This window comes from Antechinus flavipes, chromosome 1 (assembly GCF_016432865.1).
Source record: "Antechinus flavipes isolate AdamAnt ecotype Samford, QLD, Australia chromosome 1, AdamAnt_v2, whole genome shotgun sequence".
Lineage (NCBI taxonomy): Eukaryota > Metazoa > Chordata > Mammalia > Dasyuromorphia > Dasyuridae > Antechinus > Antechinus flavipes.
Genome location: NC_067398.1, coordinates 265,459,359 through 265,483,747, shown reverse-complemented (window position 1 = coordinate 265,483,747; position 24,389 = coordinate 265,459,359). Strand labels below are relative to the sequence as shown.

Here is a 24,389-nt window from a genome sequence, read left to right as displayed (position 1 = left end):
TCCACATTCAGTCTCCATAATTCTCTCTGTGGATGTGGATGGCTTTTTCCCTTCTATCACCTCCCACTTTTTGAATAGGGATGCCAAGCTTAACCCGCTCTTCTAAATACCACCACATACGGATTCTAGCTTGATATAAGTTGCCAAACTTCATCTAACAGAAACCACTCCACAACAAAATTGAATTATTTCAGCTCTGTCCTACTCTTCTTGACCCCTTTTTTTGGGGGGAAGGGGAAAGTTGGCAAAGACACTGGAATGATTTGTCATTTCCTTCTCTACTTCATTTACCAATGAGAAAACTGAGATAAACAGGATTAAGTGACATGCCCAGGATCACAGAGTTAAGTATCTGAGGCCAAATTTGAACTCAGGAAGAGGAGTTTTTCAGATTGTAAGTCTAGTATCTATGCACTGAGACACCTAGCTGCTCTCCATAACAAAGAAATGGGTCCATTTCCCAATAGCCATTGCCAATACTGCTACTGTAATCCATTCCTAAAAAAATCACAAATTCATAGATTTACAGCTTAGAAGGAACCATAGAGACCCAACCTACTCATTTTTACAGATAAAAAAAATAAAGGAACAGAAAGTTTAGATAATTTATCCAAGATCACACAACAAGTAGCAGAGCCAACATTTTTAACACAGCTCTAATGCAATCAATAAGCATTGATTTAAGCAACTACTATATGGCAGAAACTGAACTAAGTAATAATTTTGGGAGAAAGATACCAGTAATTGGGGGGGAGGGAAGTAAGAAGTAGAGATTAGGAAAAGATTCATGTAGTAAATAATACTTAGAGATCCCATGAGGCACAGATAAAAAGAAGTACATTCTAGGCTTGGGCAAATAGCAATGAGCCAAGAGGTGGAGTGATATCTATGAGAAATTCATCACTAAAAAATGTTTAAAAGAGTATTATCTATCATTATTATCAATAAATATTAATGTTATAGGCTAATTATACATTTATATATCCTATAATTCCACATTACTGTTATAGACAATAATTATATTTGTATCCTATATGTGATAAAATATAATTATACATGTATTCTTATATAAAAAAACTATATATTCATATCCTATATAATTATATATTAGTATCATATATAATATGTAATTCCATATAATTCTATATTCATATCCTATATAATGTCATTCTACAATATCCAGGCTCTCTGGTCCTTGGTTTCTTCATCTGTGAAATGAGTAGGTTGGTCCTCAATGGTTCCTTCCAGTACAGAATTACATATTCCCACTTCTTTAACAAAATCCTATATAATATATAAAATGTAATATATTTCTATATTTATATCCTATACAATGTAATTCCATATTAACATATCATTATCTATTAGCATCCTATATAATATGTAATATAATTGTCTATTAAATATACTACACAATTATTTATTAGTATGCTATATTATGTAATTAATAGTATTATATTTAACATATAATTATCTAAAGGTATCCTAACAAATATAATCATTTATTCATATAATATGTAATTATCTATTAAAATCCTATATCATATATGATATAATTCTCTATTACTATCCTATAAAATATAATTATCAACTAGTATTATAAAAATATAATATAATTATACATTAGTATTCTATAATTACATATTAATAATTATATGTTATATTAATATTATACATCATGTTAATATAACAAAATACTGTGTTGATATTATATATTATATTAACAATAAATAATTATGATGTATAATTATGTACTAATATGTATTGTCAGTTAACTTTATAATATATGAATTAACATATATTACATATTATTATAACTTAAAAGTTATAATAAGGCTGGAAAGATAAGATTTAGCCAAGATGTGAAGGGCTTTAAATACCAAAGACATTTCTATTTGATGCTAAAGGTAGGAGGGAGCCACTGGAGTTTATTGAGTAAGGGAACAGTGCTGCATTCCAGCAGCCACCTGGAGGATAAAGTTAAGAGAGGAGACATTTGAGGTAAGGAGAATAACTGGGAAGAGAATCAACAATCCTTTGACTCACACTTCCCTAACTTCCATGGCTTGGCTCACTGCTAATTAAAATTTAGACACCTGGCTTTTTCTTGGATGTGAGTCCTGAGCTGAGAGCCCTTCAGGAGCTGAAAGCCATAATATTCTTTGAATTTCCTGAATTGTTTGTTCAGGATGGTAAGATAGTCTGTTGGCACTAGAGCCACTAAGGAGCCAAGGGCCTAGTTTTGCTTGGAGACTAAGAAATCACAAGCCAAAAAAAAAAAAGACTTCCCACAGAGGGCTCTTTTCTAAAGCCCTTTTTCTTTGCATGCAATCTCCTGGTGTGGTGCTGTAACTGAGATACATTTGCATCCAGTTACTGATATGATTAACCACCAAAAGCAAGGGCAAGATAACCTCCTCATGGGCAAGAGGTGATTCTGAAAAAGTCAAGGCACAAAAGCTGTTCAAGTGAATGCCAAAAAAAAAAAAAAAAAAAAAAAGCCTTTGCTGGAAGGCAGCTCCAGGCCAAGTGAAAGAAAGATTTTCATTAAAAGAATGGCATTTACCTTGTCAAGAGCTTTGACTATTGGGCTCTACACAAGTTGGGGGCAATATCGGAATACCAAACACAGTTGTTCATTTTTATTTAGCAGGGCATGATATCTAGGCCTTACTTGGAGGAGAACCTTGTCTGGTGACTATGAGCTCCTGATAGATTCTGGGAGCCAGTGATATCTTTGCTCAGCAGGTAGCTGTAGACAACTTTAATCCATAGCTACCTATGGAAAAAAAACAAACAAAAAAATCTCTTCTGTCTTAACTATCCTAATGGTGTTAAGACCTAGTAGAATCCTGAAAACAATGTCCTGTGGGCCCTGCTAGGCCACTAGCTCCTGGTTTTCCTTCCATGCTTCCCTCCTTCCCATTGCACCAGCTCTGACCCATCTGTGCCTGAGCTCCTGTAGCCCAGTAACATTGCCATATAGCGACTTGACACTCCAATGTCCATTCTTGAGTTTGTGATGGTACATGTTTTGCTGCATCACTGTTTAAATTTAAATTCAATTGTTATCATCATTCAGTTTTCAATTGTGTCTTACTCTTCTTGATTACATTTGGAGTTTTCTTGACAAATATACAGGAATGGTTCACTATTTCCTCTCTAGTTCCTTTTACAGATGAGAAACTGAGGCAAACAGTTACACTATTTGCTCAGGGTCACACAGCTAATAAGCGTCTGAGGCCACATTTGAAATCTGTCAAGGCTTCCTGACTCCCAACCCATGCATCACCTCGCTGCCCTTAAATATAATTACTCTAAATAGCTTCAAATAAAAATGTATCTCTGAAATGAAGTGATAAGGACACTTTGGTTGTGATGGAAAGAGTTCTGTATTTAAAGTTACAAGATCTGAATTAAAATCTTAGTTTTGCTACTCAATGTCTGTTTGACTTTGGTCAAGTCGCCCCCTTTGTTCTGAGTCCAAATTTCTTCATGAGTAAAATGAAGGGATTAAATTAGAAGCAGAGATTTTGTTATTGCTGAAGCAATTAGGGTTAAATGACTTGCCTAAGGTTACTCAGCTAGTGAGCTCTGAAGCAAAATTTGAACTCAAGCCTGCTGACTCTATCCACCACACCACCTAACTACGTGAAAAGCAGAGATTCTTAATCTTTTGTCTAGTGAAGTCTATGGACCTTTTCTCAAAAGGATGTTTCTAAATCCATAAAATGAAATTAAACGTCTCTGGACTTGATGATTCCTTTCAGCTCTAAATTCTATAACACCAGCATTTTCCCATTTAATTTTTTTAAGATTCACTTGAGAGACAGGAGAGAGGCAGCCAGTCCCTTTATTTAAATTAAGGAAGGGAGGGAAGAAAAAACTGAAAACTGGAAGGGACAAGAGATCATTGATTCCAATACCCTCACTTTACCAATGGAACCAGCTTCATAGATTAAGCGCTGGAAAGGACTTTAGAGTTCACTGAGTCCTACCTTCCCTTATTTTCCAGATGAAGAAACAAAGATCCAGATAAGTCATATACCTGTGTCACGTAGGTATTGAAGGTAGTATTCAAAATTAGGTTTTCCTAGCTCCAGGAATATACTGTATATTTAATGTCACAGGTTTTCAAATTCACAATCCAGTAGTATTCTTATAGCTACAACAGAGAGTCTCAACAAATGAGCTATGTGTCTCAAAGTTATTACAAAGGGTCCACAATTTCTCATGCGAAACAATAGTCATATATATATTTTTGGCCAGGCACTTGGAGTTGTGACATACCGCTAGTTAATATTGAATGTCTGAGGTGAAATTTAAATTCAGATACTCCTGACTCCAGAACTGGTGTTCCATCTCCTCTGCCATCCTAGTTGCCCCTAAACATAGTTATTTTTTATCTTTCCTTAGAAACATGACTCAGAATAACAAATAAGTAAATATGCAGTCTGGGTCTTATTTATTTTTATGTACTATATAAAAATTATTTAACTAAATAATTCTAGAAATAAATTTATTTTATATAATGTATATAAACAGAATTTTTTTTTACTGTTATAGTTTAATTTATTTTTGCATGAAACACTAAGAATGAAAACTCTAACTACCATGTAGAATGGTAAATCATCTGTATCTCAGAATGGTGGTGTCAAATTCAAATAGAAATGGATCCCCTCAGGTGCATGTTGACTTAGAAAATAACAAATGAACATTATCCATATTGTTTTGTGGGGCAGGTAGGTGGAACTGAGAATAGATGAATTCAATGGCTTCAAATACTTCCTAATTGTGTGACCCTGGACAAGTCACTTCATCCTGTTTGTCTCAGTTTCCTCATCTGTAAAATGAGCTGGACAAAGAAATGACAAACCACTCCAGTATCTTTGCCAAGAAAACCCCAAATAAGGTCATGAAGAGTCAGACATGACTGAATAACAACAAAACATAATGTATTTTTATGTATTTTGTTAAACATTTCCCAATTACATTTTAATCTGGTTCAGGTCTCACTGAGGAGTTTTTGCAGGCCTTGAGTTTGACACTTCATGCTGGAGGATTTCCTGGGGCTTACCCAGAGTTAAAAAGTCAGTCAAGACTTGAATCTGGGCCTTTTTTGATTTCAAAGCCAGCATTAACAACTCATGCTACACTGCTTCTCATACCTTCTGCAGGCTGAATCCTATCTCACATATACATATTTTTCAATTCTAAGCAGCCACAGCTATGATTAATAAAATACAAATTCATTTAAAAAGTGTTACTGAATCTATATTAGCTTATCAATATTTATTTCTCAATTCATAAATACTTACAGAAAAATTGAAAATTGTGGTTTAGCAGATGAATGGTTGGCTGGCATGGAGTGAGGATGGCCTGTGTTCCAGTCAATTTTCTGACACATATTATCAATGCCTCTGGGGAGTGAGTCACCTACTCTTTTTATGCCTCAGCCAACTCTCTAAGGCTATGCATTGTGGAGAAGTCAACTGATCTGCATTGCTTGTGGAAATTTCATAGATTCCTAGATTTAGAGATGGAAGGGACCTTGTTCCTTGTCTAGTTTTACAGATAAGGAAATTGAGTCCTAAGTAATTTAAGTAATTTGACCAATGTCATAGAAGTAGTTTGTATCACCAAGAACTACCCAACATTGAATAAGAAATGGTACAATGCAAAAAGTAATTGAAATAAGAGAAAGAAAGCTGGAAGGTCATCATGTGGTCCTTAAATAAAATGAAACAAATATGAAAAGGCCTATGTCAATGCATGGTACTATTACCCAATGGTCTTGGGTATTGAATCCAATCGACTCAGCTTACATATAATCAAAATTAAAACTCACTGGGTTTGGCAATTCCAGGGGCATGAAATAAAATTATCCAGCCCTTAGAGCTAAGAAGGAAAGGCCTTTATTTCTGATGGGGATTTAGAGTATTTGACTATTCCTAAAAGTCATATCCATCCTCATAAGACAAAGGTTTGCCATCCCTTGAGGCCCTTCTGTTTCCCAAATAGGGAAATCATTTCACTTCTTTATGATTGCTTTCTCATCTGCAAAATGAAAAGGTCCAACGTGGTCTCCAAGGTTCAGATTTAAACATACTACTAATGTGTTATTCTGTATTCAGAAAGTAATTCCCAGGAAAAGAAATATCCAGTATTGTAAGCATCAAAGACTGCTTCTGTATTTGCATCCCTAGTACTTTGCATAATATTTGGCACACTTTTTGTTATTGTTCGCTAGATTCAGTCATTTCTGCCTCTTTGTGACCTCATTTGGGGTTTTCTTGGCAAAGATATTGGGGTGATTTGCCATTTCCTTCTCTAGCTCATTTTACAATTGAGGAAATGGAAGAAAATATGATTAAGTGACTTGCCCAGGGTCACACATCTAGTAAGTATCTGAGACTGGATCTGAACTCTGGAAAACTGGTCTTCCTGACTTTCAGACTTGGTGCTCTATGCACTGTACCACCTAGTTGCCCAAACTAGGCATGTATTATATGTATGTAAATTGAGCAGCTCTTAAGGGGGCAACTTAGAAGGAAGCAACACTTCTTTGGATATATAAATTCTATTGTGTTTGATTTTTTTAACCCCCATTATTTTGTAATGATGCTGCCATTGGTTTGGCTATTTCCTAAACATATATAGCTATGGATATATCACCCTGAACTCTTCGTCAACCTGTTCAATGCTATTCAGTATTCAACTCTATAGACAATAAAAAGGTTTCACTTCATATAGAGTAAATCTCAGCCTAACACCATCTTATGAAACATAAATATCTTCCAGACCCATGTGCAAATATCACTTTTTAACAAAACACATTTCCTTCTATTTGTACAAAATCCAACACTTCTCCCAATAATCTTCTAAAATCAAGTATACTGAGAATAATTTGGCTGTGTAATATAATATTGCTAGCTTTTTTGGCTTCTCGCAGAGACAGAGAAGCCTGGTTTCCATGCTGGTCACACAAATTGTATCTCAGCTTTATAAATATCACAGTTTTCTTAGCAAAGGTTCTTAACCCTGTCTATGAACATCTTGTTGTTTTTAATATTTTGATAAATGTATTTCAATATAATTGGTTTCCTTTATCATCTTATGTATTTTACTTTACGCATTTAGCTAACATTTATATAGTGTTTACTATGTGCCAGACACTTGACTAATTCCTTTATTATTATTATCTCATTTAATCATTTAAAAACATTATTATGAAAAATAGGAAAAAGTCTTCCCCAGACTTCCAAAGGGGTTCCTTGATACAAAATTTTGTTTCCTCAGGAAAGGGTTTTATGTTTGAGGAGCAAGTCTAGATGTAAATGCCTATCCTCGGATATCATTTACCTAATATTGTACTTGCATGGTGCTTTAAAAAATATTTTAAACCAGGTCTGAAATTCATCCTGATATTCAGGAGATCAAAAATATGATTTATTGTTGAGTCATTTCAGTAGTATCCAATTCATCATAACCTCATTTGGGGTTTTCTTGGGAGCAGTAATGAAGAGGTTTGTCATTTCTTTCATCTCATTTTACATATAAGGAAACTGAGGCAAACAGGGTTAAGTGATTTGTCCAGGGTCATATAGCTAGTAAGTGTCTGAGATATGACCCAGGCCTGGTACTCTATCCACTGTGCCATCTATAAAATATAATAGGATCATTGACAATGAACACTCAGTTCAAACTCCTAAATAGCTCCACCCAAAGCTGCAACATGACAAGTATGGAAATATGTTTAAAATAATTGTACACATATAACCTATATCATATTGTTTCTTGTCTTGGGGAGGAGGGAGGTAAGGGAAAGACAAAGAAAAAATTTGGAACTCAAAATCTTATAAAAGTGAATGTTGAAAAACATCTTTATATACATTAAAAAAAATACTATTGAGGAAAAAAAAAGAAAAAGAAAGGCAAAACTGGATAAGGTTTTCATGATACATGATCTGTTGGAATTTATCAATATGGAGATTTGCTTTTATTACAAAAAATTCCAGAATTTCCATAAAACTCATAGTCTCAAGCTCAACCTATGGCAATCCAACCTTCTGGCTAATGCAATCATATAAATATAATCCATACCATCAATGTCAAGAATTTTAAGAGAAAAAAATCAACTATGATACTTAAATTCAGCTCATAAAACATTACATTTCTTCCATTTCAGAAGACATGAAGTCTGGAATTATAAGAGATGCACTCTACCTTTTGCCTTTGGAATAAACACTTGTTATTTCACTTAAGTGGAACTACTATTGCCTGATCAGCTTACAAATAGTGAAAAAGAAGCTTTGACTCAGCTCCAAATAAAAAATTATAGCAAAGAAATGATTATCAAAATTGTAACTAGTCAAACTTTTCTACTTGTTGTTTTTCTCTATCACTTCTTAGTACCTGCTAAAAAACCCTCATGCTTCAAGGAGCTGCTAATTTCCTCTACAAAACCCTGAACCAAACATAATATTACAAGACAGAGAGGAAAGACTTGCTATTCCAGGGGTTCTTCAATCTTTTTTTCGATCATGAAACTCTTGGGCAATCTGATAACATCTATGAATTCCCAGAAAATTCTTAGAAAAAATATTTTAAATGCATAAAATAAAATATGTCATTAGTGGGTCAATTCCTGGCATTAAATAAGCACCTAGGTGTGCCTAACCAAGCATTGTGCTAAGTGCTGAGAATACAAAAGTACAAAGCCTGCACTCAAGGAGTTTACAGTCGAAGGGGGAGACTTTTCACAAACAATATACAAACAAGATAAAAACAGGATAAATAGAAAAGGGGAAAAAAGTCAATTATAAGCAATGGTATAGATCATTCATGTTATTCATCTCTCCTAAAATAATCTTCATCTATTCTAATAGATTATAAGCTTCCTAAAGGTAGGATGTCTTTTCACTTATATTTGTATTCTCAGGCTTAACTGAGCACTTGGCACACAGATGCTAAATTAATGTTTATTGACTGACCTAATTATTTATCTATAGCCTACCCTTTAGAATTTAAACTCCTTGAGGGCAGGGATTGGTTTCCTGCCTTTCTTTCTATTCCCATCCCTTAGCACAGTGTTCATGAACAAAGTAGGTTCTTATTAAATGTGTACAAGTCAATTGATTAGTCCCTTTTACAATGCAAATAAGAAAGTGTACTCTGTCTCTGTTTTCTCCTTTTAGATCTATAAACTGCTTGTTGGCAAAGATCAGCTTTTCCCTCTATTCTGGCAATCCAGTAAAATCTAATAGGGAACATTCAACCAATAAATAATTACTAGGAGCAACTGAAGTAGTCAATGAGGAAATAATTACTTGGTGTACAGCATTCATTTTGTGTGTGTGTGTGTGTGTGTGTGTGTGTGTGAAAGAGAGAGATCCAATCCAACATTGCCGTTGTGCAGTCACATCTGATACTTTATAACTCTGGGGTTTTCTTGGCAAAATTACAGGAGCAGTTTGCCATTTCTTTCTCTGGTTTATTTTACAGATAAGAAAACTGAGATAAACAGGGTTGAGTGACTTGGCCAAGATCACACAGCTAGTAAGTATCTGAAGCTGGACTTGAACTCATGAAGATGAGTCTTCCTGATTCCAAGCATGCTCCTCCATATACCACCTACCCAATCCCACATTGAATCACAGTAGATACAAATTTATGTATGGAAGGAAATTCCAGAATTTTATTCCAAGCAAGTAGATGACACAGTAGATATAGGGACTAGATCTAGAATCAGAAGACTTGAATTCAACCTTGCTTCAGTCACTTTCTAGCTGTATGACACTGGACAAGTCACTTAACTTGCTCTCTCAGCCTGTTTCCTCATCAGCAAAATGAAAATAATAATAGCACTTACCTCCCAGGGTCCCCAGAAAATCAAATGAGATGCCATGTGAAGCACTTTGCAAACCTTAAAGTGCTCTATAAATACTAGCTATTATCATTAATCTCCCTCTGAGAAGCACCCACCATCAAATCTCTGCCTGTGACTAGCATAGCACTGAGAAGCATTTCCACACACTGTTTATAGAATCAGTAAATTTGGCAGATCTTCACGTAGGAGTGTGAATAGCCCATAAAAGATGGGAGGTAGCAGATCTCTGGCTTCATTCGCCCTCACTATTAGATAATTATGCCATAGATACCTATATTCCCAAGGTAAGAACCTACAGTCAGTTTGCTTTAATAACCTTAATAATAATTACAAAGGAAAGATCCCTGTCAGTTTGGGTGCTTCTTAAGTAGCCAGACATCTTTCAGAGTCAAGATATCAATTCCCTAGGCAACAAAGACTAGATCCATCCATTATTTTCTTTCCACATTTTCCAAAACTGTTTTTTTTAAAGATATAAATAAATGCATTTTTTTAAAAAAAACAGTATTATCTCTATTCCTCCTTATAGGTCACCAGATAGACTTCCCTTAAAAGTCAAGAATTTGTCACCGAGCTAGCAGAAGTCACAGACATGCTTCTTACCTGAGAACTGGGAACTAGAGCTTTCCACCAGTGCCCCCCCTTCACCAGGTCTACTTCACTTAAAGGCACGGAAACTTTCCCAATGACACAGTGACGTGAGAATTTGTCAAAATCCACTATAGTTAAAAGCAAAGTTCTTCTTTGGGCTTCTAGAAATGGAATCTCAAAGGTGTAGCGCTCCTCAAATACTGGGTTCTGGGTCTTGCGTTTGACACCTGTCTGCTTAGAATTCTTCTGGTCTGGCAAGAGGCAGATCTTCACATAGGGGTTGGAATGAGCCATATCTTGTCGAGAGCCATCATAGGAGATGGGAGGTGGGAGGTCCCTGGCCTCAATCACCCTCACTGTTAGGTAGTTGTGCAGCAGATCATATTGGGTGCTGAAATGCAGCATACCCAGCTGGTACTTGGATAAGATCTCCTCATCAGTCAGTGAATCCATGTCATCGCTGTTAGAATCAAGGGAGTATAGTCTAGGTTCAAATTTTCTAAAATAGTCATCAGGAGTATAGGTCTTCCTCAGCACTGATGGTTGTATAATTTCTTTCTTGGATCCGATAATCCCAAACTCAATGGGCTTAATATCAATTAGTGGCGAGCTGGGTCGTCTGGATTCAAGACCTAAACAGTAAGCACACAGAACATAGGATGGTATCACTTTGTAAATCACACAGAGTTCTTTTATATCTATTTTATTTTGCAGTTCCATCAGTAAACATTTATCAAGTGCCTACTATGTAGTAGACATAGACATAGGCATAGTGTATTTAGTAATAAGAATACTAGACCAACTTGTGATGAAGAAAGCCATCTGCCACCAGAGAGAGGGCAGTGGGAACTGAATGTGGAGCAGTCAATAAAACACAGATAATGTTAATTTATGGTTTTCTAAGTCACTATGCAGCCAGCAGGGATCTGTTTCTATTTGAGCTTGACACTGCTTGATTAGATGATCTCTAAAATCTCCTTTAATGGGCAACTAGGATGGCTCAGCAGATAGAGCACTGGGTCTTATATGCTTACTAGTGTGTGACCCTGGGAAAGTCACTTAATCCTGTTTGCCTCAATTTCCTCAATTGTAAAATGAGCTAGAGAAGGAAATTGAAAACCATTTCAGTATCTCTGCCAAGAAAATCTCAAACAGGTTCATAAAGATGACGAGGATGATTGAACAAGTACAAAAAAAATCTCTTTTTAAGCTCTCTGAATGCAAGTGTTCAAAAACAACCTTAGGTCAAATAGCTCAGTAAGCAAAGTTTCATACAACACTGAATGTTGGAACTCTAAGAGACTTCTAAGGGATTTCCTTTAATTCCCAGATTTTCCCTCTATGATTATCTCCCATTTAGCTTGCATATATCTTATCTGTACATAGCTGTTTGTATGTAATTCCACACACATTAGACTATGTATTCCTTGAGAAAAGGGACTTTCTTTATATCCCCAGAATTTAACTCAGTGTTTAGCCAGTCATATTAGATATTTAACAAATGCTTGTTGGCTTAATCTTAGAGATCATTTAGTCATAACCACTGGTTTTACAGTTAAAGGAAATAGATTCTTTTTTTAAAAAATTAGGTTCCTTTTGACTTTCTTCTTTTTTTTCCTCCAATAAAATTTGTGGTCAAGAAAGTATCTTTTTTCATATCAAAGTATGAATAACTATTAAGTCAGTATGCCACCTCTCCCAATATGTGATGTTTTATACTTTATCCCCAGTGGAAAAATGGACCTTTTTTGATTAGTATTTTTCAGTCACATTTGATTCTTTATGACCTCATTTGGGGTTTGGCCCAAATGGCAGCCTTTAAGTGTTTGAGGATGTATTTGTATTCAAAAAGATGAGACTTCCTGACTCTAGGTCTCTGAATCTATCCACCTGTTAAAAGACCTGAAATCTCTGGTTACATAGAAGAGGGGTGAAGGGTATCTAGTGCCTACCACCTACTTCCTGACATCAGATCATAGGACAATGCCTCCCATTCTACACATCTTCTAGGTATCTATGAGATGAGAAAATCAGAGAAAGAGTTAGATATGGTGAAAGGATCACAGAACATGTGTTCAAAATCTGATTCCCAACTTCAATAGGCATCAATCATATGATCAAAAGTCAGACAATTTTTCTGAGTTTCAGTTTCCTCATCTGAAAAAGGAATGAACAATTATTGTACTCAAGTGCCTCATGAGGTATTTGAGGGGGGAAAAAAACTACCAGGTTTATAATTTGGTAAACTGAAAAGTACTGTGTAATAAACAAAAGTAGTCATTATTAGTACTGATAATAACAGTAATAAATCAATTTGATCAATCTAATTAGACAACTGATCAGTTCGATAAGGCAGAGGAAAAAGTCAAGCAAATTCATTAGATTTAGAGTTACAGAGGGTCTTGCTTTTATTTCAAATCAAAACAGCTTAGATAAGAGAGGACAGGAAGGAAGGAAGGAAGGAAGGAAGAAAGGACGAAAGGAAAGAGGGAAGGAGGGAAGAAAGGAGGAAGGGAGGGAGGGAGGAGAGGAGGGAAGAAAGGAGGGAGGAAAGAAGGGAAGGAAAGAAAAAAAGAAGAAAGGAAAAAAGCACCTACTCTATATCTATTTATTAAACACCTATTATGTGCCAAGCACAATGCTAAGAGCTTTACAAATATTCTCTTATTTGATCTTCACAAAAACCCTAGAAGATAGATGTTGTTTTTAATCCTCATTTTACAGACACAGAGGTTAAGTGACTTGCCCAGGATCATATAGCTAAAAAGTGCCTATGGACAAATTTGAACTCAGATCTTTCTGACTCCTTTTCTTGCCTCTGGCAAAGTGACTTGCCTAAAAAGTAGCCCAGCCAATCAACTCACTAGACATATAGTCCTCTCCGTTGCAACAGCTGTTTCCCCATAATCAAGGCTACCCTGAGTGAGCTATAAATGTTCTGTACTGTCTTTCTCTCCCCAGATTTTCCTCCTCCAGCAACTCTGCCTCTTTTTTTCTTTCTTTGGGAAGGGTAACATTCCTAAGAGAACCTGCTCTGCCTATTCTCCTGGCAATGCATTTGATGGGACTTTAAATCGATTTACTTTGCATTTGTCTACCAGCTCCAAGGACAGGAGTTTCTGGAGCTATAAGCACTAAAGGGGATTGTTTAAAGCTTACTTGAAATCCTCCGGGTAAGGCTGTATGCAGACTTAGATGTGTCTGAAGATGACCGTCTCTGATCTGGGGAATCGTCCTGTGGGGTTGGAGGAGCCTCGCTGGCAGTGTGGTCTGAGTCCCCATTCTTATCTTCATTCCGGTTGCTCATCCTAGTGAAGGGGAAGAGACTTCAGCAGTAGCCCAGGAGAAACTGATCGGGTCCTCCAGGAACTACTACCTTAATTAGTGACTTGAGAAATGACAACACGGAGGTGTGCTTTGCTGTGAAAAGAAAAAATATGAATTGCTTCCTTCTCTTTAGAATTAGAATTCTAAGCTTAGAAGGACACATACTGTGTTTACTTCTCCTAAAATCCCACAAGGAAAGACCTAGGAAAACCAGAGGGGGTTTTATCTGCCATATGGCACACCTGCAGATATTCTTCCCTCCCACTCACCCATCTTCAGTTTTTCTTGGGAGGTTTGCATAGAAGTAAACACAATATGTATATTACCTGCAGATACTACCTTACCTCTACACTGAGAATGCTAAAGAATTTATAATCCAGAGATAAGGGTTCTCCCCTGAAGAATGTAAGTTCTTTGAGGCTAGAAACTGGTTTGGTTTGGCTTGGCTTTTTCTCAATGTCTAGTACAGTCCCTAAGAGTAGATGCTTAATAAATGCTTGCTGAACTACACAAGTACTTAATAAATGTTTGTTGAATTACTAACTGAATTTCATGAAACCTTCACTAATTCCTCCAATTAATCCCCCAAAATGTAATCTCATGTAATCCTCTGAGCTACCCCAACCCTTATCACAAATTACCTATATAATTATATTTATATTATAATTTTCTGGGTACTGATCCCATTCCTTCTATTGAACTATGGTCACCTTAAAGGAAGGGACCATATCTACTTACAAACCATAAAGTTAGAGAGGACCTTAAAAGTCATCAAGTCCAACTCCTGTATTTTACAGATGAGGAAACTGAAGTTAGAGAGACTAAGCAGTTTGCTTATGTCACACTGTAAAGATCACAATCCATGTCTTTCTCATTTTAAGTTAAGCTCTTTATCTACCATAGAATAGGGCCTTATTCATTCATCTATTTCCCCAGAGGGCCCAACACAGGCCTTGCCAACTAGATGCCATTTGTTGAATATGAAACATAAATAAATGAAGCAGCAGTCTTTCCTGAGATGGGAGAGGTTTCACCATATGTCTTGAGCATGTGTCACAAGTGGTATGTTAAGTTCACATGCATGTGTCACTTTCTCACATGCCCTGCCATGTACAGACAAGTAAGTAGCTTGTGCTCCCTGTGTCATCCCAACCCCCCATGTGGTATTGGAGGGCAAGCTTCCTGGAGCTGAGCACATGCACTGCATGGGAAATCACAAAGCTTGGCCTGCACACTTGACATTTCCATTCCCTGCTTGTTTAAATACATACAACTGCCTACTCAGTAAATAAATCTGGGGATGCACAAAGTATAACATCATTTTTAAAACAACTCATACCTTTCCAGGAGCATTTTTTTAAATCACATAATTACTTAGGTCCCCAAAATACATTAAGTGTTGACCTTATTAAGAAGGAGATGAAGTCTTATCCTTTCCTGCCCTGGTGCTTTCTCATGTCTTAGTGTGATTAAAATAGAGGTTATTCACTAATTCTCTTTGCTAAGGATAAAACTATAGAACTTCCCTGGCCAGGATTAAATTCAACAAGCATTTATTAAACTTTGGGAATATAAAGAAAGGAAAAAACAGTTCCTGCCTTCAAAGATTGTATATTCTAATGGGTATTGGAGGAGGGGACAACATATCAATAACTCAGAACATGCAAGATACATATAAAGTTGATGAAAAGTCATCTCAAAGGGGAAGGCATTGGTAGCTAAGGGGAACTGGAAAAGGCCTCCCATAAAAGGCTTTATTTGAGTTGTCTTGAAGATAACATTTATAAAGGGTTTAGTACTATATCTGGCACATAGTAAATGCTTAATAAATGCTTTTTGAGGAGAAGGAACCAGGAGGTAGTGGGGCAGAAAGAGCACAGAAAGTCCCATTCGCATAAAAAAGCTCACAAAACAGATACTACTCTATCCTGTGGCCTGCCCTGGCCTCTGCTCAATTCCATCAGAGTCTCAGGGACCAGGTCTTTGAAGCATTTAACACAGAGTTTTTGTCAGATTTTTCCTTTTTTCAACAGTGAGACTTGCTATGCACACCCACACTCAGTCTCTATATGTGGGCCAGATTCAAAATCAAAGATTCAAGTTGCCTGTCCACAACAGAGATAAGAAAGGAAGAAAGGCCTCTGTGTAGGGTAAGGGACTCCCAAAATGGAAAATTCTAGTTCTGGGGATATAAAATTCTTGTCTCAATTACCCACAGAAACAATACTTTTAACACTGCCCTTGAGATGGATGGCTGTTTAAAGAATCCAAAGTGGGCTAACTAAAGGCAGGACATTCTGGAAGATAGAAAGCCAGACTCAGAACCAAGATTTGACTTATTTTAGCACAGACTGCCCTGGACAAATTATTTAAACTCTTATCATTCTAAGAAGATCTTTAAGATTTTAAGTTACAGAGAAAGTGGCAACCTCCATTGGTAAAGGAATTTTTTCACCATAGTTCCCAAATACTATTTGAATCAATTTTCCAGTTTTTATTCCTACAGTGGGTCGGAAACCTCCAAAAAGCAAGCTATAATTAATGGACATAATAATTGCACTCTGAGCATCATTGGAAAAGAACCAAAAAATATATAAATGTGAGTTTTACATCATTGCTTTTTAAAGAAAGAATAACAATAATAACAGCTGACCTTTACAAAGAATTTTTTCATTATTTACAAACTATTTGAAATGCATTATCTTATTGGACCCTCAAAATGACCTAATGAAGGAAGTGTTGTTATTGTTAATAACCTCCATTTTACAGATGAGAAAATTAAGACTTAGAGTGGTTGAGTGATGTGCCTGGAGTCACATAGCTAGAGACAAGCATCTAATGTGAAATTTAAACCCAATTCTTCCTGATGTCAAGACTGGCAATCTGTCCTATAGTATGAAGACTTCCAATTGCATGATTAAGGTACTCCTGCCCCTCTTCCCACACCTCCTCCCTAATCTGAAGGTTGGTAAAGTCAATGAGAGCCTCTATGAATCCTGCAGCTTAGCTACCTGCCTACCCTAGCCCTCTGACCACATTCCTCGTCTAGCCATGGGGAGGTGGATAGACACGTGGATAGAAAATTCAAAACCGCTTTCCAAAAATATCTGAGTGGCTGACAGATGGAGATATGTTGTATGCAGGCGCAGGAGGAGAACGAATTGGAAATAAAATGAAAGACGCTGAAGAGACCATAAACAGCGTTGGAGGGTAGGTTTCAGGCTGGAGGTGCATGTCTCTACCACCCTATTTCTGATGCAGTTAGAGCTTGAGCTGGAGAAAAATATGAGCATCTCAGGAGCTACCTGTAGTGCTGACCTGTGTAAGCAGAAGTATGATTGTAAACTCATTCTAGAATGTTATTGTTTATAGTCTTTCTTTGCAGCTTGGAATTCACTTGACCAAAAATTCCTGTACTTTGAACATTAAAGCATCCTAAGGACCTAAAATGAACTGAGGATCACAGGTCTAGAGCTAGAAGGAAACTTAGAAGCCATCTAGGTTCTACTGATGAGGAAACTGAGACCCAGAAAGTTTAAGTGCCTAAAGTCAGACAGATAGTAAAACAGGATCTACCTAAACTCAGATCTTAAACCAATACTATTTATACTTGTATTGAAATGTAGACTTAGGTCTCAGCAATATGTCGAGCAACAAGAAGGGTAAAATACAAGCTAACATAAGCACCAAAACAAAGATTTTCATTAGTCTCTTGAACTCTAATTATTTCTCCTTTGAGAGCCCTGACCCTTTCATGCAAGGGAAACATATCTCTGAGGCTATTTCCATTAATGCTTTAAAATTACACATACACACATACACACACATTCACACACACACACCAAGTACTATGCCATGTGAACCAGAGAGAGGAAGCTAGAGCAACTCCACTTACAACCAGGGTGGAGTCTGAGCAGGGAAAGGTCCCAAGATTTCAACTTCATCTTCACTCGACTGGCAGCAGCTACACTCGTAACACTTTTGACAGCAGTGGCGACAGGTCCATCTACACAGCAGCAGATCAGAGATTCTAGAAAGAAAGCCCTGAGGACATGGGGAAGGGGAAGGGGAAAGGAGGAGATAAGAAAAAACCCACTAATATTAACACCAGTCAATCACTGATGTCGATCACTGATGAGAAATAATGACATTCAGGAGGTCTGTCCCTGCTGCCGAACACTTAGAACAAAATGTTTTCCCATTTCTATTTACCAACTGCAGGCAGAATGACAGCAAACAGAATCTTACTGAAGCCTGAGAGAGAGAGAGAGAGAGAGAGAGAGAGAGGGAGGGGGGAAAGGTATGGAGAGAGAGAGAGAAAGCATTGCAGGTATTTTCTTTTGTAGTTTATTTAATTGCCTTCTTTGATGTGTGGGTGGTTTACACAACATTGTGAGAAATAGAAAATGTGTTCGAACCTGAAGCTAAATGCATATTATTTCATTTTCTCTAAAAAAAAAAAAGCAAAAATTATTCCAGTGGCATGACAGTAAATAAGAAAAAGGATATTAAATGGCAGGGATGGAGGGAAAAACCCCTTCACATAAAGTATTTACTGTGAATGGGGTCCTCTCCCCCAAATTGCCTTTTCCAAGAACATCTTTAATTACGTAGTTTTCAATGTCTGACTGTTTAATTCTCTCTCTCTCTCTCTCTCTCTCTCTCTCTCTCTCTCTCTCTCTCTCTCTCTCTCTCTCTCCCTAGTACCCTAGATAAGACTCCCAAATGAAAGACAACCCCTTCTTGATTAGAAACCAGACAGAATGAATCATCCAATTAACTCACCTCATTTAATGGCTCCAACTGTCCTTTTAGGTATCCATTATGAAGCAAGGGATGAGAGTGGGGTGAGGAAAGAAAAGGAAAGAGACAAGACCAGTTTAGCAATGCTCACACAAGTCAAAAATCCTCATACCTTTCTACTTACCATCTCGGGGGACAAAATGGAACTTCCTAACAAAGGATTTCTATATCCAGGACTGCTGCTCCCCTCATGACAAACCACATCTAATAAATAAATGGGAAACTTTAGCCTTTCAATTGGATTTGCACCGTATGGTGTATGAATCAGAGCGGGTGGATAGATAGTTGAGCTATCCAATGCAGCCACACTTTGGGGAAAATAGCAAACCTTCCTATACAGAAATATCCAAGAAGCCAACCAAAATGTATCATTAGCTCACGTAGCAGGCAAACACATCCTGGAGGCCATTTGGTCCCCCCATCCTCCCAGAGGCCTATTCTTCCAACTTTAGCTTCTAAGGTGGAGATGGTAGGAAGTTTAATCTCTCTGATACTTTCGTAAAATAAATAGCCTAAAAGGAACTTCTTTGGAGCTCAAGATCATGCTGTATTTTCCCTCCTTTCTACCATCCTCTGCCTTAGAGGTGTCCAAAGCAATATCCCTTAGTCTCTTCTTCCTCCCTACTCTGTTGACTATGTATGCCTATTAGACAGGGGAGGAAATAAGCAGCAGAATGAGACTGTTTAATGGGGCCAAATTTGAGAGAAAGGGGAAGAATGAATAAGAACTGATTTCCCAGAGCCAGTCCAGCCTGGCTCCTAAGTTGGAAATTGAGTTCATCAGAGTTCTTTAGGAAAAGACCAAACCAAATCTGAAGTTGGATGGCAGCATATCATCAAAATATGTACTATCTCTGCAACTTATTACCTGTTTGACCTTGGTCAGGTCATAGTTTCTTCATCCATAAAATGACCTCAAAAATAGCTTCCAAATTTAGATTTATTAATCAGAAACAGAAATAGGACCCTGAGGAAGTTTTAACAGACATTTCTCTGGTTAAAAGATGGGCAACAGGGACAGACTCCCTGAATGTCATTATTTCTCATCAATGATTGACATCAGCAATTAGTGGTAAATTTAGTTGAAGGAGGGGCAGCTAGATGGCACAGTGGATAGAGCACCAGCCCTGAAGTCAGGAGGACCTGAGTTCAAATCTAGCCTCAGACACTTAATATTGCTTAGCTTTTTGATCCTGGGCAAGTCACTTAACCCCAAAGCCTGGAGGTGGGGAATAGTTGAAGGAGGGGAGGCTCCCTGCTTTTACCTAGCAAATAAAAGTGAGCGTGGGGAATATTTAGATGGGAGTAATTTCTATTTGATGGATATTGGATGAAATAATATATGTGAAAATACTTTGAAAAGCATAAGGCATTATGTTCTATCCTCATTTTGAACTATCAGGTGAAAACTTTCCTCTTGGTGCTACAATCTATAGAGAAATAAGTCAGAAACACATATATAAAACTGTGAAATACACATCTGTAGACAGAAGTTTGGTTTCCTAAATTTCTCACAATGAAACAACTTCCCCCAGCCATATATCCTACAAAATAAATGTTTTGATATCAGGGAAGGCAAAGATGATGAATGAAATGTTATGAGGAGAGGTTCCAACCAGACTTCAAATATATTTACCATGGGTTTCTCTAAGAAGAACCTACAGTTCATATCTATGTGTGGTCAAAAGAAGATTCATTCAAAGCCAGAAAATGCTGCCTGAGGGATGGTCTGGAACCTATGAAAAAGGAAGGGGACAAAGAATTTTCTAAAGGGAAACTAGACACTTTAAAGAAAAAGCAGCAGCCTGGGATTCTCCGAAGACTAAGTGCTTAATAAGTGTTTGTAATTAATAATGATAATGGAGATGAGACTGAACTGAAAAGGGGATTTGAGATGTAAATGTGAAGAAGCCTAGGCTTTTGGAAAGGAAAAAAGGGGGCCATCGATGTGAAATTTGCGAAATTAAGTCAAATGTCTAAGATAGTACTTAGGTAAAAAAAATCAAAGGTTGAACCCCAGTGGGTTTATGGCTAAGGAGACAAGCACTGCACACAGAACTACCAGTGGACGGAGAGATTTTAAGTGAACCTTAAAGTGCCGGATTTAGAGATGATATAGAAAAAAGAGAACTAGATTAGGAATCAAGAAAATTGTTAGAGTTTCAGCTCCAAATAGCTGACTCTGTGACCTTGGAAAAGCCGCTCCCTCTCTATTGTAGTTCTCCGCAGTAATATTCTATAGTTCTCTGCATTTGTCAGAATGCCAGAAAGCCTTAGGGACCCTTATGACCTTGGAGTTTATTAGAAGCCCTAATTCATAGGTCTCGGAGTAAAGGCCTTTGAAGCAAGCAAGTATCCTTTGAAAGGCTTGATTTGAAATTATTTCAAAGGCTATCTGTCAGGTGTCCTAACCTTCTTACCTCACCTATCCTCCTTTCTTAAGACTTCTCTGGTAGTTCTTTCCTTGGTTACTGACACTCAATGCACGGTCCTTCCTCACCATCCTATATTTCATATCCAACCATCAAATCATTTTCGCCCCTCCAGCCCTCCTCCTTCTTTAGCAGTCAAGCCTAGGGGAAAGGAGATGTCCTTATCCCTCTCGCCCAACAGCTGCAACAGTCTCCGCTCCCGCGGCCAATTAGCCAGAGCCGTAACCACGGAAACTGCAGCTGGCGGACCCGCCGGCCTGCCCCGGGCCACTCTCCTTAGGGCCTCACCCCTTCCTCCATCCCTCCCCCTCACTCCCCCTCCAGGCTCCAATTGCGGCCTCAGGGAAAGGATGCCCCTTCCCAGCAGCCCCACAGCTGGAGCCCAGAACTCGCAGCTGCTCCCACTGCTGGAGGCTAAAGACAAGGCACGGCAGATCCACGAGTGGTCCAGAGGGTGCCAGGAGCTTCCCTACCCCGCCCATATCGCACCACGCCCCATCTCAGGCCAGTCTCATCCAGGCTGGACAAACCCAGTCTTCTTGCATTACCCAGGGCCTCTCACCCTGAACTATCCTACTCACCCTTACGTTATTCCGCATCCCCCCTCCACCCAGTCCCGGCGCTCCCACTGCCCTTCCACGTCTGCTTTGCCCAAGTCTCAATAGCCGCTGTCGGTCTCTACCAAAGCGCTCCTGGGCAGCTCAAGAGCCCGCGCAAACAGGTTGCCTCTTTGAAACCTTTTATCCCCGTCTGCCACTGTCTCTTCCTCTTTCCTCTTCCCCCGTTCTTTTGGCAAGTTTTTTTGCGCGTGGGGATGACTGCCAGCCCCACAGCAGACGGAGGAGCCCAGCAGGGCGCAGCTGGCCAGCTCCGGGCTAGTAGTCCAGGTCCTCACCGAATAGTCCCCGTACCTCCTCCGCGACTGCCAACGCCATTCCCACCCCAGCCCTGGCCCCGGCCCCGGCCCGGACACGTCCCTCCTGCCCCAGCCCTACCTGTATATACGCCATTTTCACTCGCTCTCACTTCATCCCGGACATGGCGCTGCTACATCCACTTTGCCCTCGACAACAAGGGAGGTGAAGAAAGGAAAAAGGGGGAGGAAAAAAACCAACCCAATCGCCCCAGACGTGACTTGCTTGGCTGATCAGTGGCGCCCATGTCCTCCACTCAGCTGGCCGCCCCGTCTCTTCCTCTTCATGGTCCTGCCCCCGGGCTCTCGGACCTGGGTGGGCGCCTTATAGGCGGGGAGAGAGCCAGAGGAGGGGGCCCGCCTGACCTGCGCCCCAGCAGCACCCTACTCCCTCCTCTCTTCCCCCCGCCCCCCAGGCGCTTCAGCCTTCTTTCCCTGCGCTTTGGTCTCGGCCGCCAGCGGCGCCAGGAGCATCAGGCGCTTTCTAGCTTCTGGCTCCCGCCTCACACCCGCTCGGCGAAGCTCCCAGCCAGCCGAGCAGAGACCCCGGAGCTTGGGTCACACTGCCTGCACCTGGGGAACTGAGTCCCGGGCAGCCCTGGTATCAACAAGGACCTGGTCTCCAAGGTCTACGGCCGGTCTCATCTGAAGACAAAAAGAGCAGAGCTTCGGGGTGGGGATAAGGGAAAGGGATGGAGGGAAAGCCGGAGCGGGGGCGGGGGGTGGGGAGGAAGGGTGGTGATGCACAGGGCAGTGTCGGTGTGTCCTAGGAGCCTGCACCTGTCGCGGAGCGGAGCAGAAATCCAGTCTCGAAGTTACTGCCTGGGAATTGTCTGTAACATTTAAAGGTGGCCCAAGAGGATGAATTCGATTGGTACTCCATTCCTTGACCTAGGGGATAAAAAGTTTCGTTTCCTCTACATTCATCTGAAAGCCCTTTAGAGTCTGGGGGACCCATGAGAGTTGACAGAGACTATTAGGCGCTAATGAGCGGGTAGTATGGAGAGGGCACCGAGAGGAAAGTCTCAGAACAGCACTGAATGGAGGAACCAAATGTCGGAAGATAATAGGAAAGGGTGTAGACCTTGTGAGGGCCCCAAAGTAACTGGCGCTCCCCAAGTCTCAAACACTTGGTGTGCCCGGGGCGCAACAGGTTGGGCGCAAATAGGTCCAACAGCGCCACCCAGCGGGCATAATGTTACACTGCTTCAGAAAGAAACAATCCTCCCTTCCGCCTGAGCCGCTGCAGCGTGAGCGAAATGAAAATACAAGTAGCCTGGACCGGGTGTGCCTCAGAGGAGCCACAGGGGAAAAGATGGAGGCCAGGGTAGTAGATGTTTGAAAGACGGGTCAAGGTGAGGCCGTACAAAAGCTGACCACAGCAAAAATTGTGGCAAAAGTCCGGAGGTGCCCCTGGTGCCCCCTTCAACCTTCCTTCCTTCCATACCCTCCTCTCAATAAGTATATATGTATATGGGTGTGTATGTACCAGCCAGATGTCTGAAATCCCATCATTAGCAATTCAGTTTGTTGATTTATTTTGGATTTAAGATTGGTCTCACTCAATAGCTCTTTTAACACCTAGTGAAAAGTTATTAACAGTTTTAATTAGCTTTCCCAAACTAATTTCTTCACAAAACACTCCGGTGCTTGAAACATTTTGATGAAACCCATAAATACTGTTCCAAAGATACCACAGGCATGAAATTCCCTCCTGTCCCTATAAAGTGGAAAGGTATAAATTTAGGATAGAGAAAATTGAGTCTGTTTTTATTTTCCCAAACTTGCAGATAATTCATATATACATTATTTCACATTTTCGAGGGGAAAATGTCATTAGTATTGAAGTTTTCTCACAGAAACCTTATTAGTGTCCTGTGCAACAACTAGGATTCTGTGAAAGACAATTTGGGAAATGCTGCCATCATTAAGAAAATTAATTTAGCATCTCAGACACTGGAGAAGCCTGAGGGGCCAGTGAAGGGAAAATCTAAGAATCCTGGGCACTTGCTTATGAAGGTATTAAGAAAGGTAAGAGGAAGGGCACTGGAAACAAATGCTTAATTCACGGTTTTGCCTAGAGTTTATTCTCTACATACTTGAGGTAGAAGTTAAGTACCCTGGAGTTCTTGATAGGGGGTAGGAGTGAGACTAAACCTAAATAGAATTGTGAAATAAATGGTTTTTCTTTAGGATTACCCAGGTTCCTGTCTGCCCCTGGAACATCTTAATCAGACTCTCTTCTTTTGCTCCTGTATGAGAGCATCTCTATAAAAAGAGTATCTTAGACTCGCAGAGTCTAGGAGATGGAAGAAACCTTTCTCCACTGCAGTCTGCTCCACCTCTATAGTGGTTGTATGGCTCCTTTGGGATGACTCAACTCTCAAGTCCACCTAGTGATTGTTGTGTCCCTGTCTGAACCCAATATATCTTC

General features: G+C 39.2%; 1 protein-coding gene across 4 annotated transcripts in view; it reads right to left on the bottom strand.

Moving 5' to 3' along the window:
• The window catches only part of SYT17 (synaptotagmin 17), an 89,647-nt gene extending 67,321 nt beyond the window's left edge, over positions 1-22,326 (bottom strand). For 2 of the 4 annotated variants that reach the window (XM_052001802.1, XM_052001819.1), the window contains exons 1-5: positions 22,038-22,326; positions 18,593-18,610; positions 17,703-17,851; positions 13,640-13,788; positions 10,493-11,112 (exon numbers count right to left, since the gene is read on the bottom strand). In XM_052001802.1, the coding sequence (XP_051857762.1) occupies positions 10,493-11,112; positions 13,640-13,788; positions 17,703-17,851; positions 18,593-18,610; positions 22,038-22,052 (951 nt within the window). In that variant the 5' untranslated portion in view covers positions 22,053-22,326. Of the gene's footprint in view, positions 1-10,492; positions 11,113-13,639; positions 13,901-17,702; positions 17,852-18,592; positions 18,611-18,734; positions 19,050-22,037 lie in introns of those variants that run through there. The other 2 variants (XM_052001812.1, XM_052001829.1) reach the window with 2 other exon arrangements.
• Between the last annotated feature and the right edge of the window lie 2,063 nt (positions 22,327-24,389).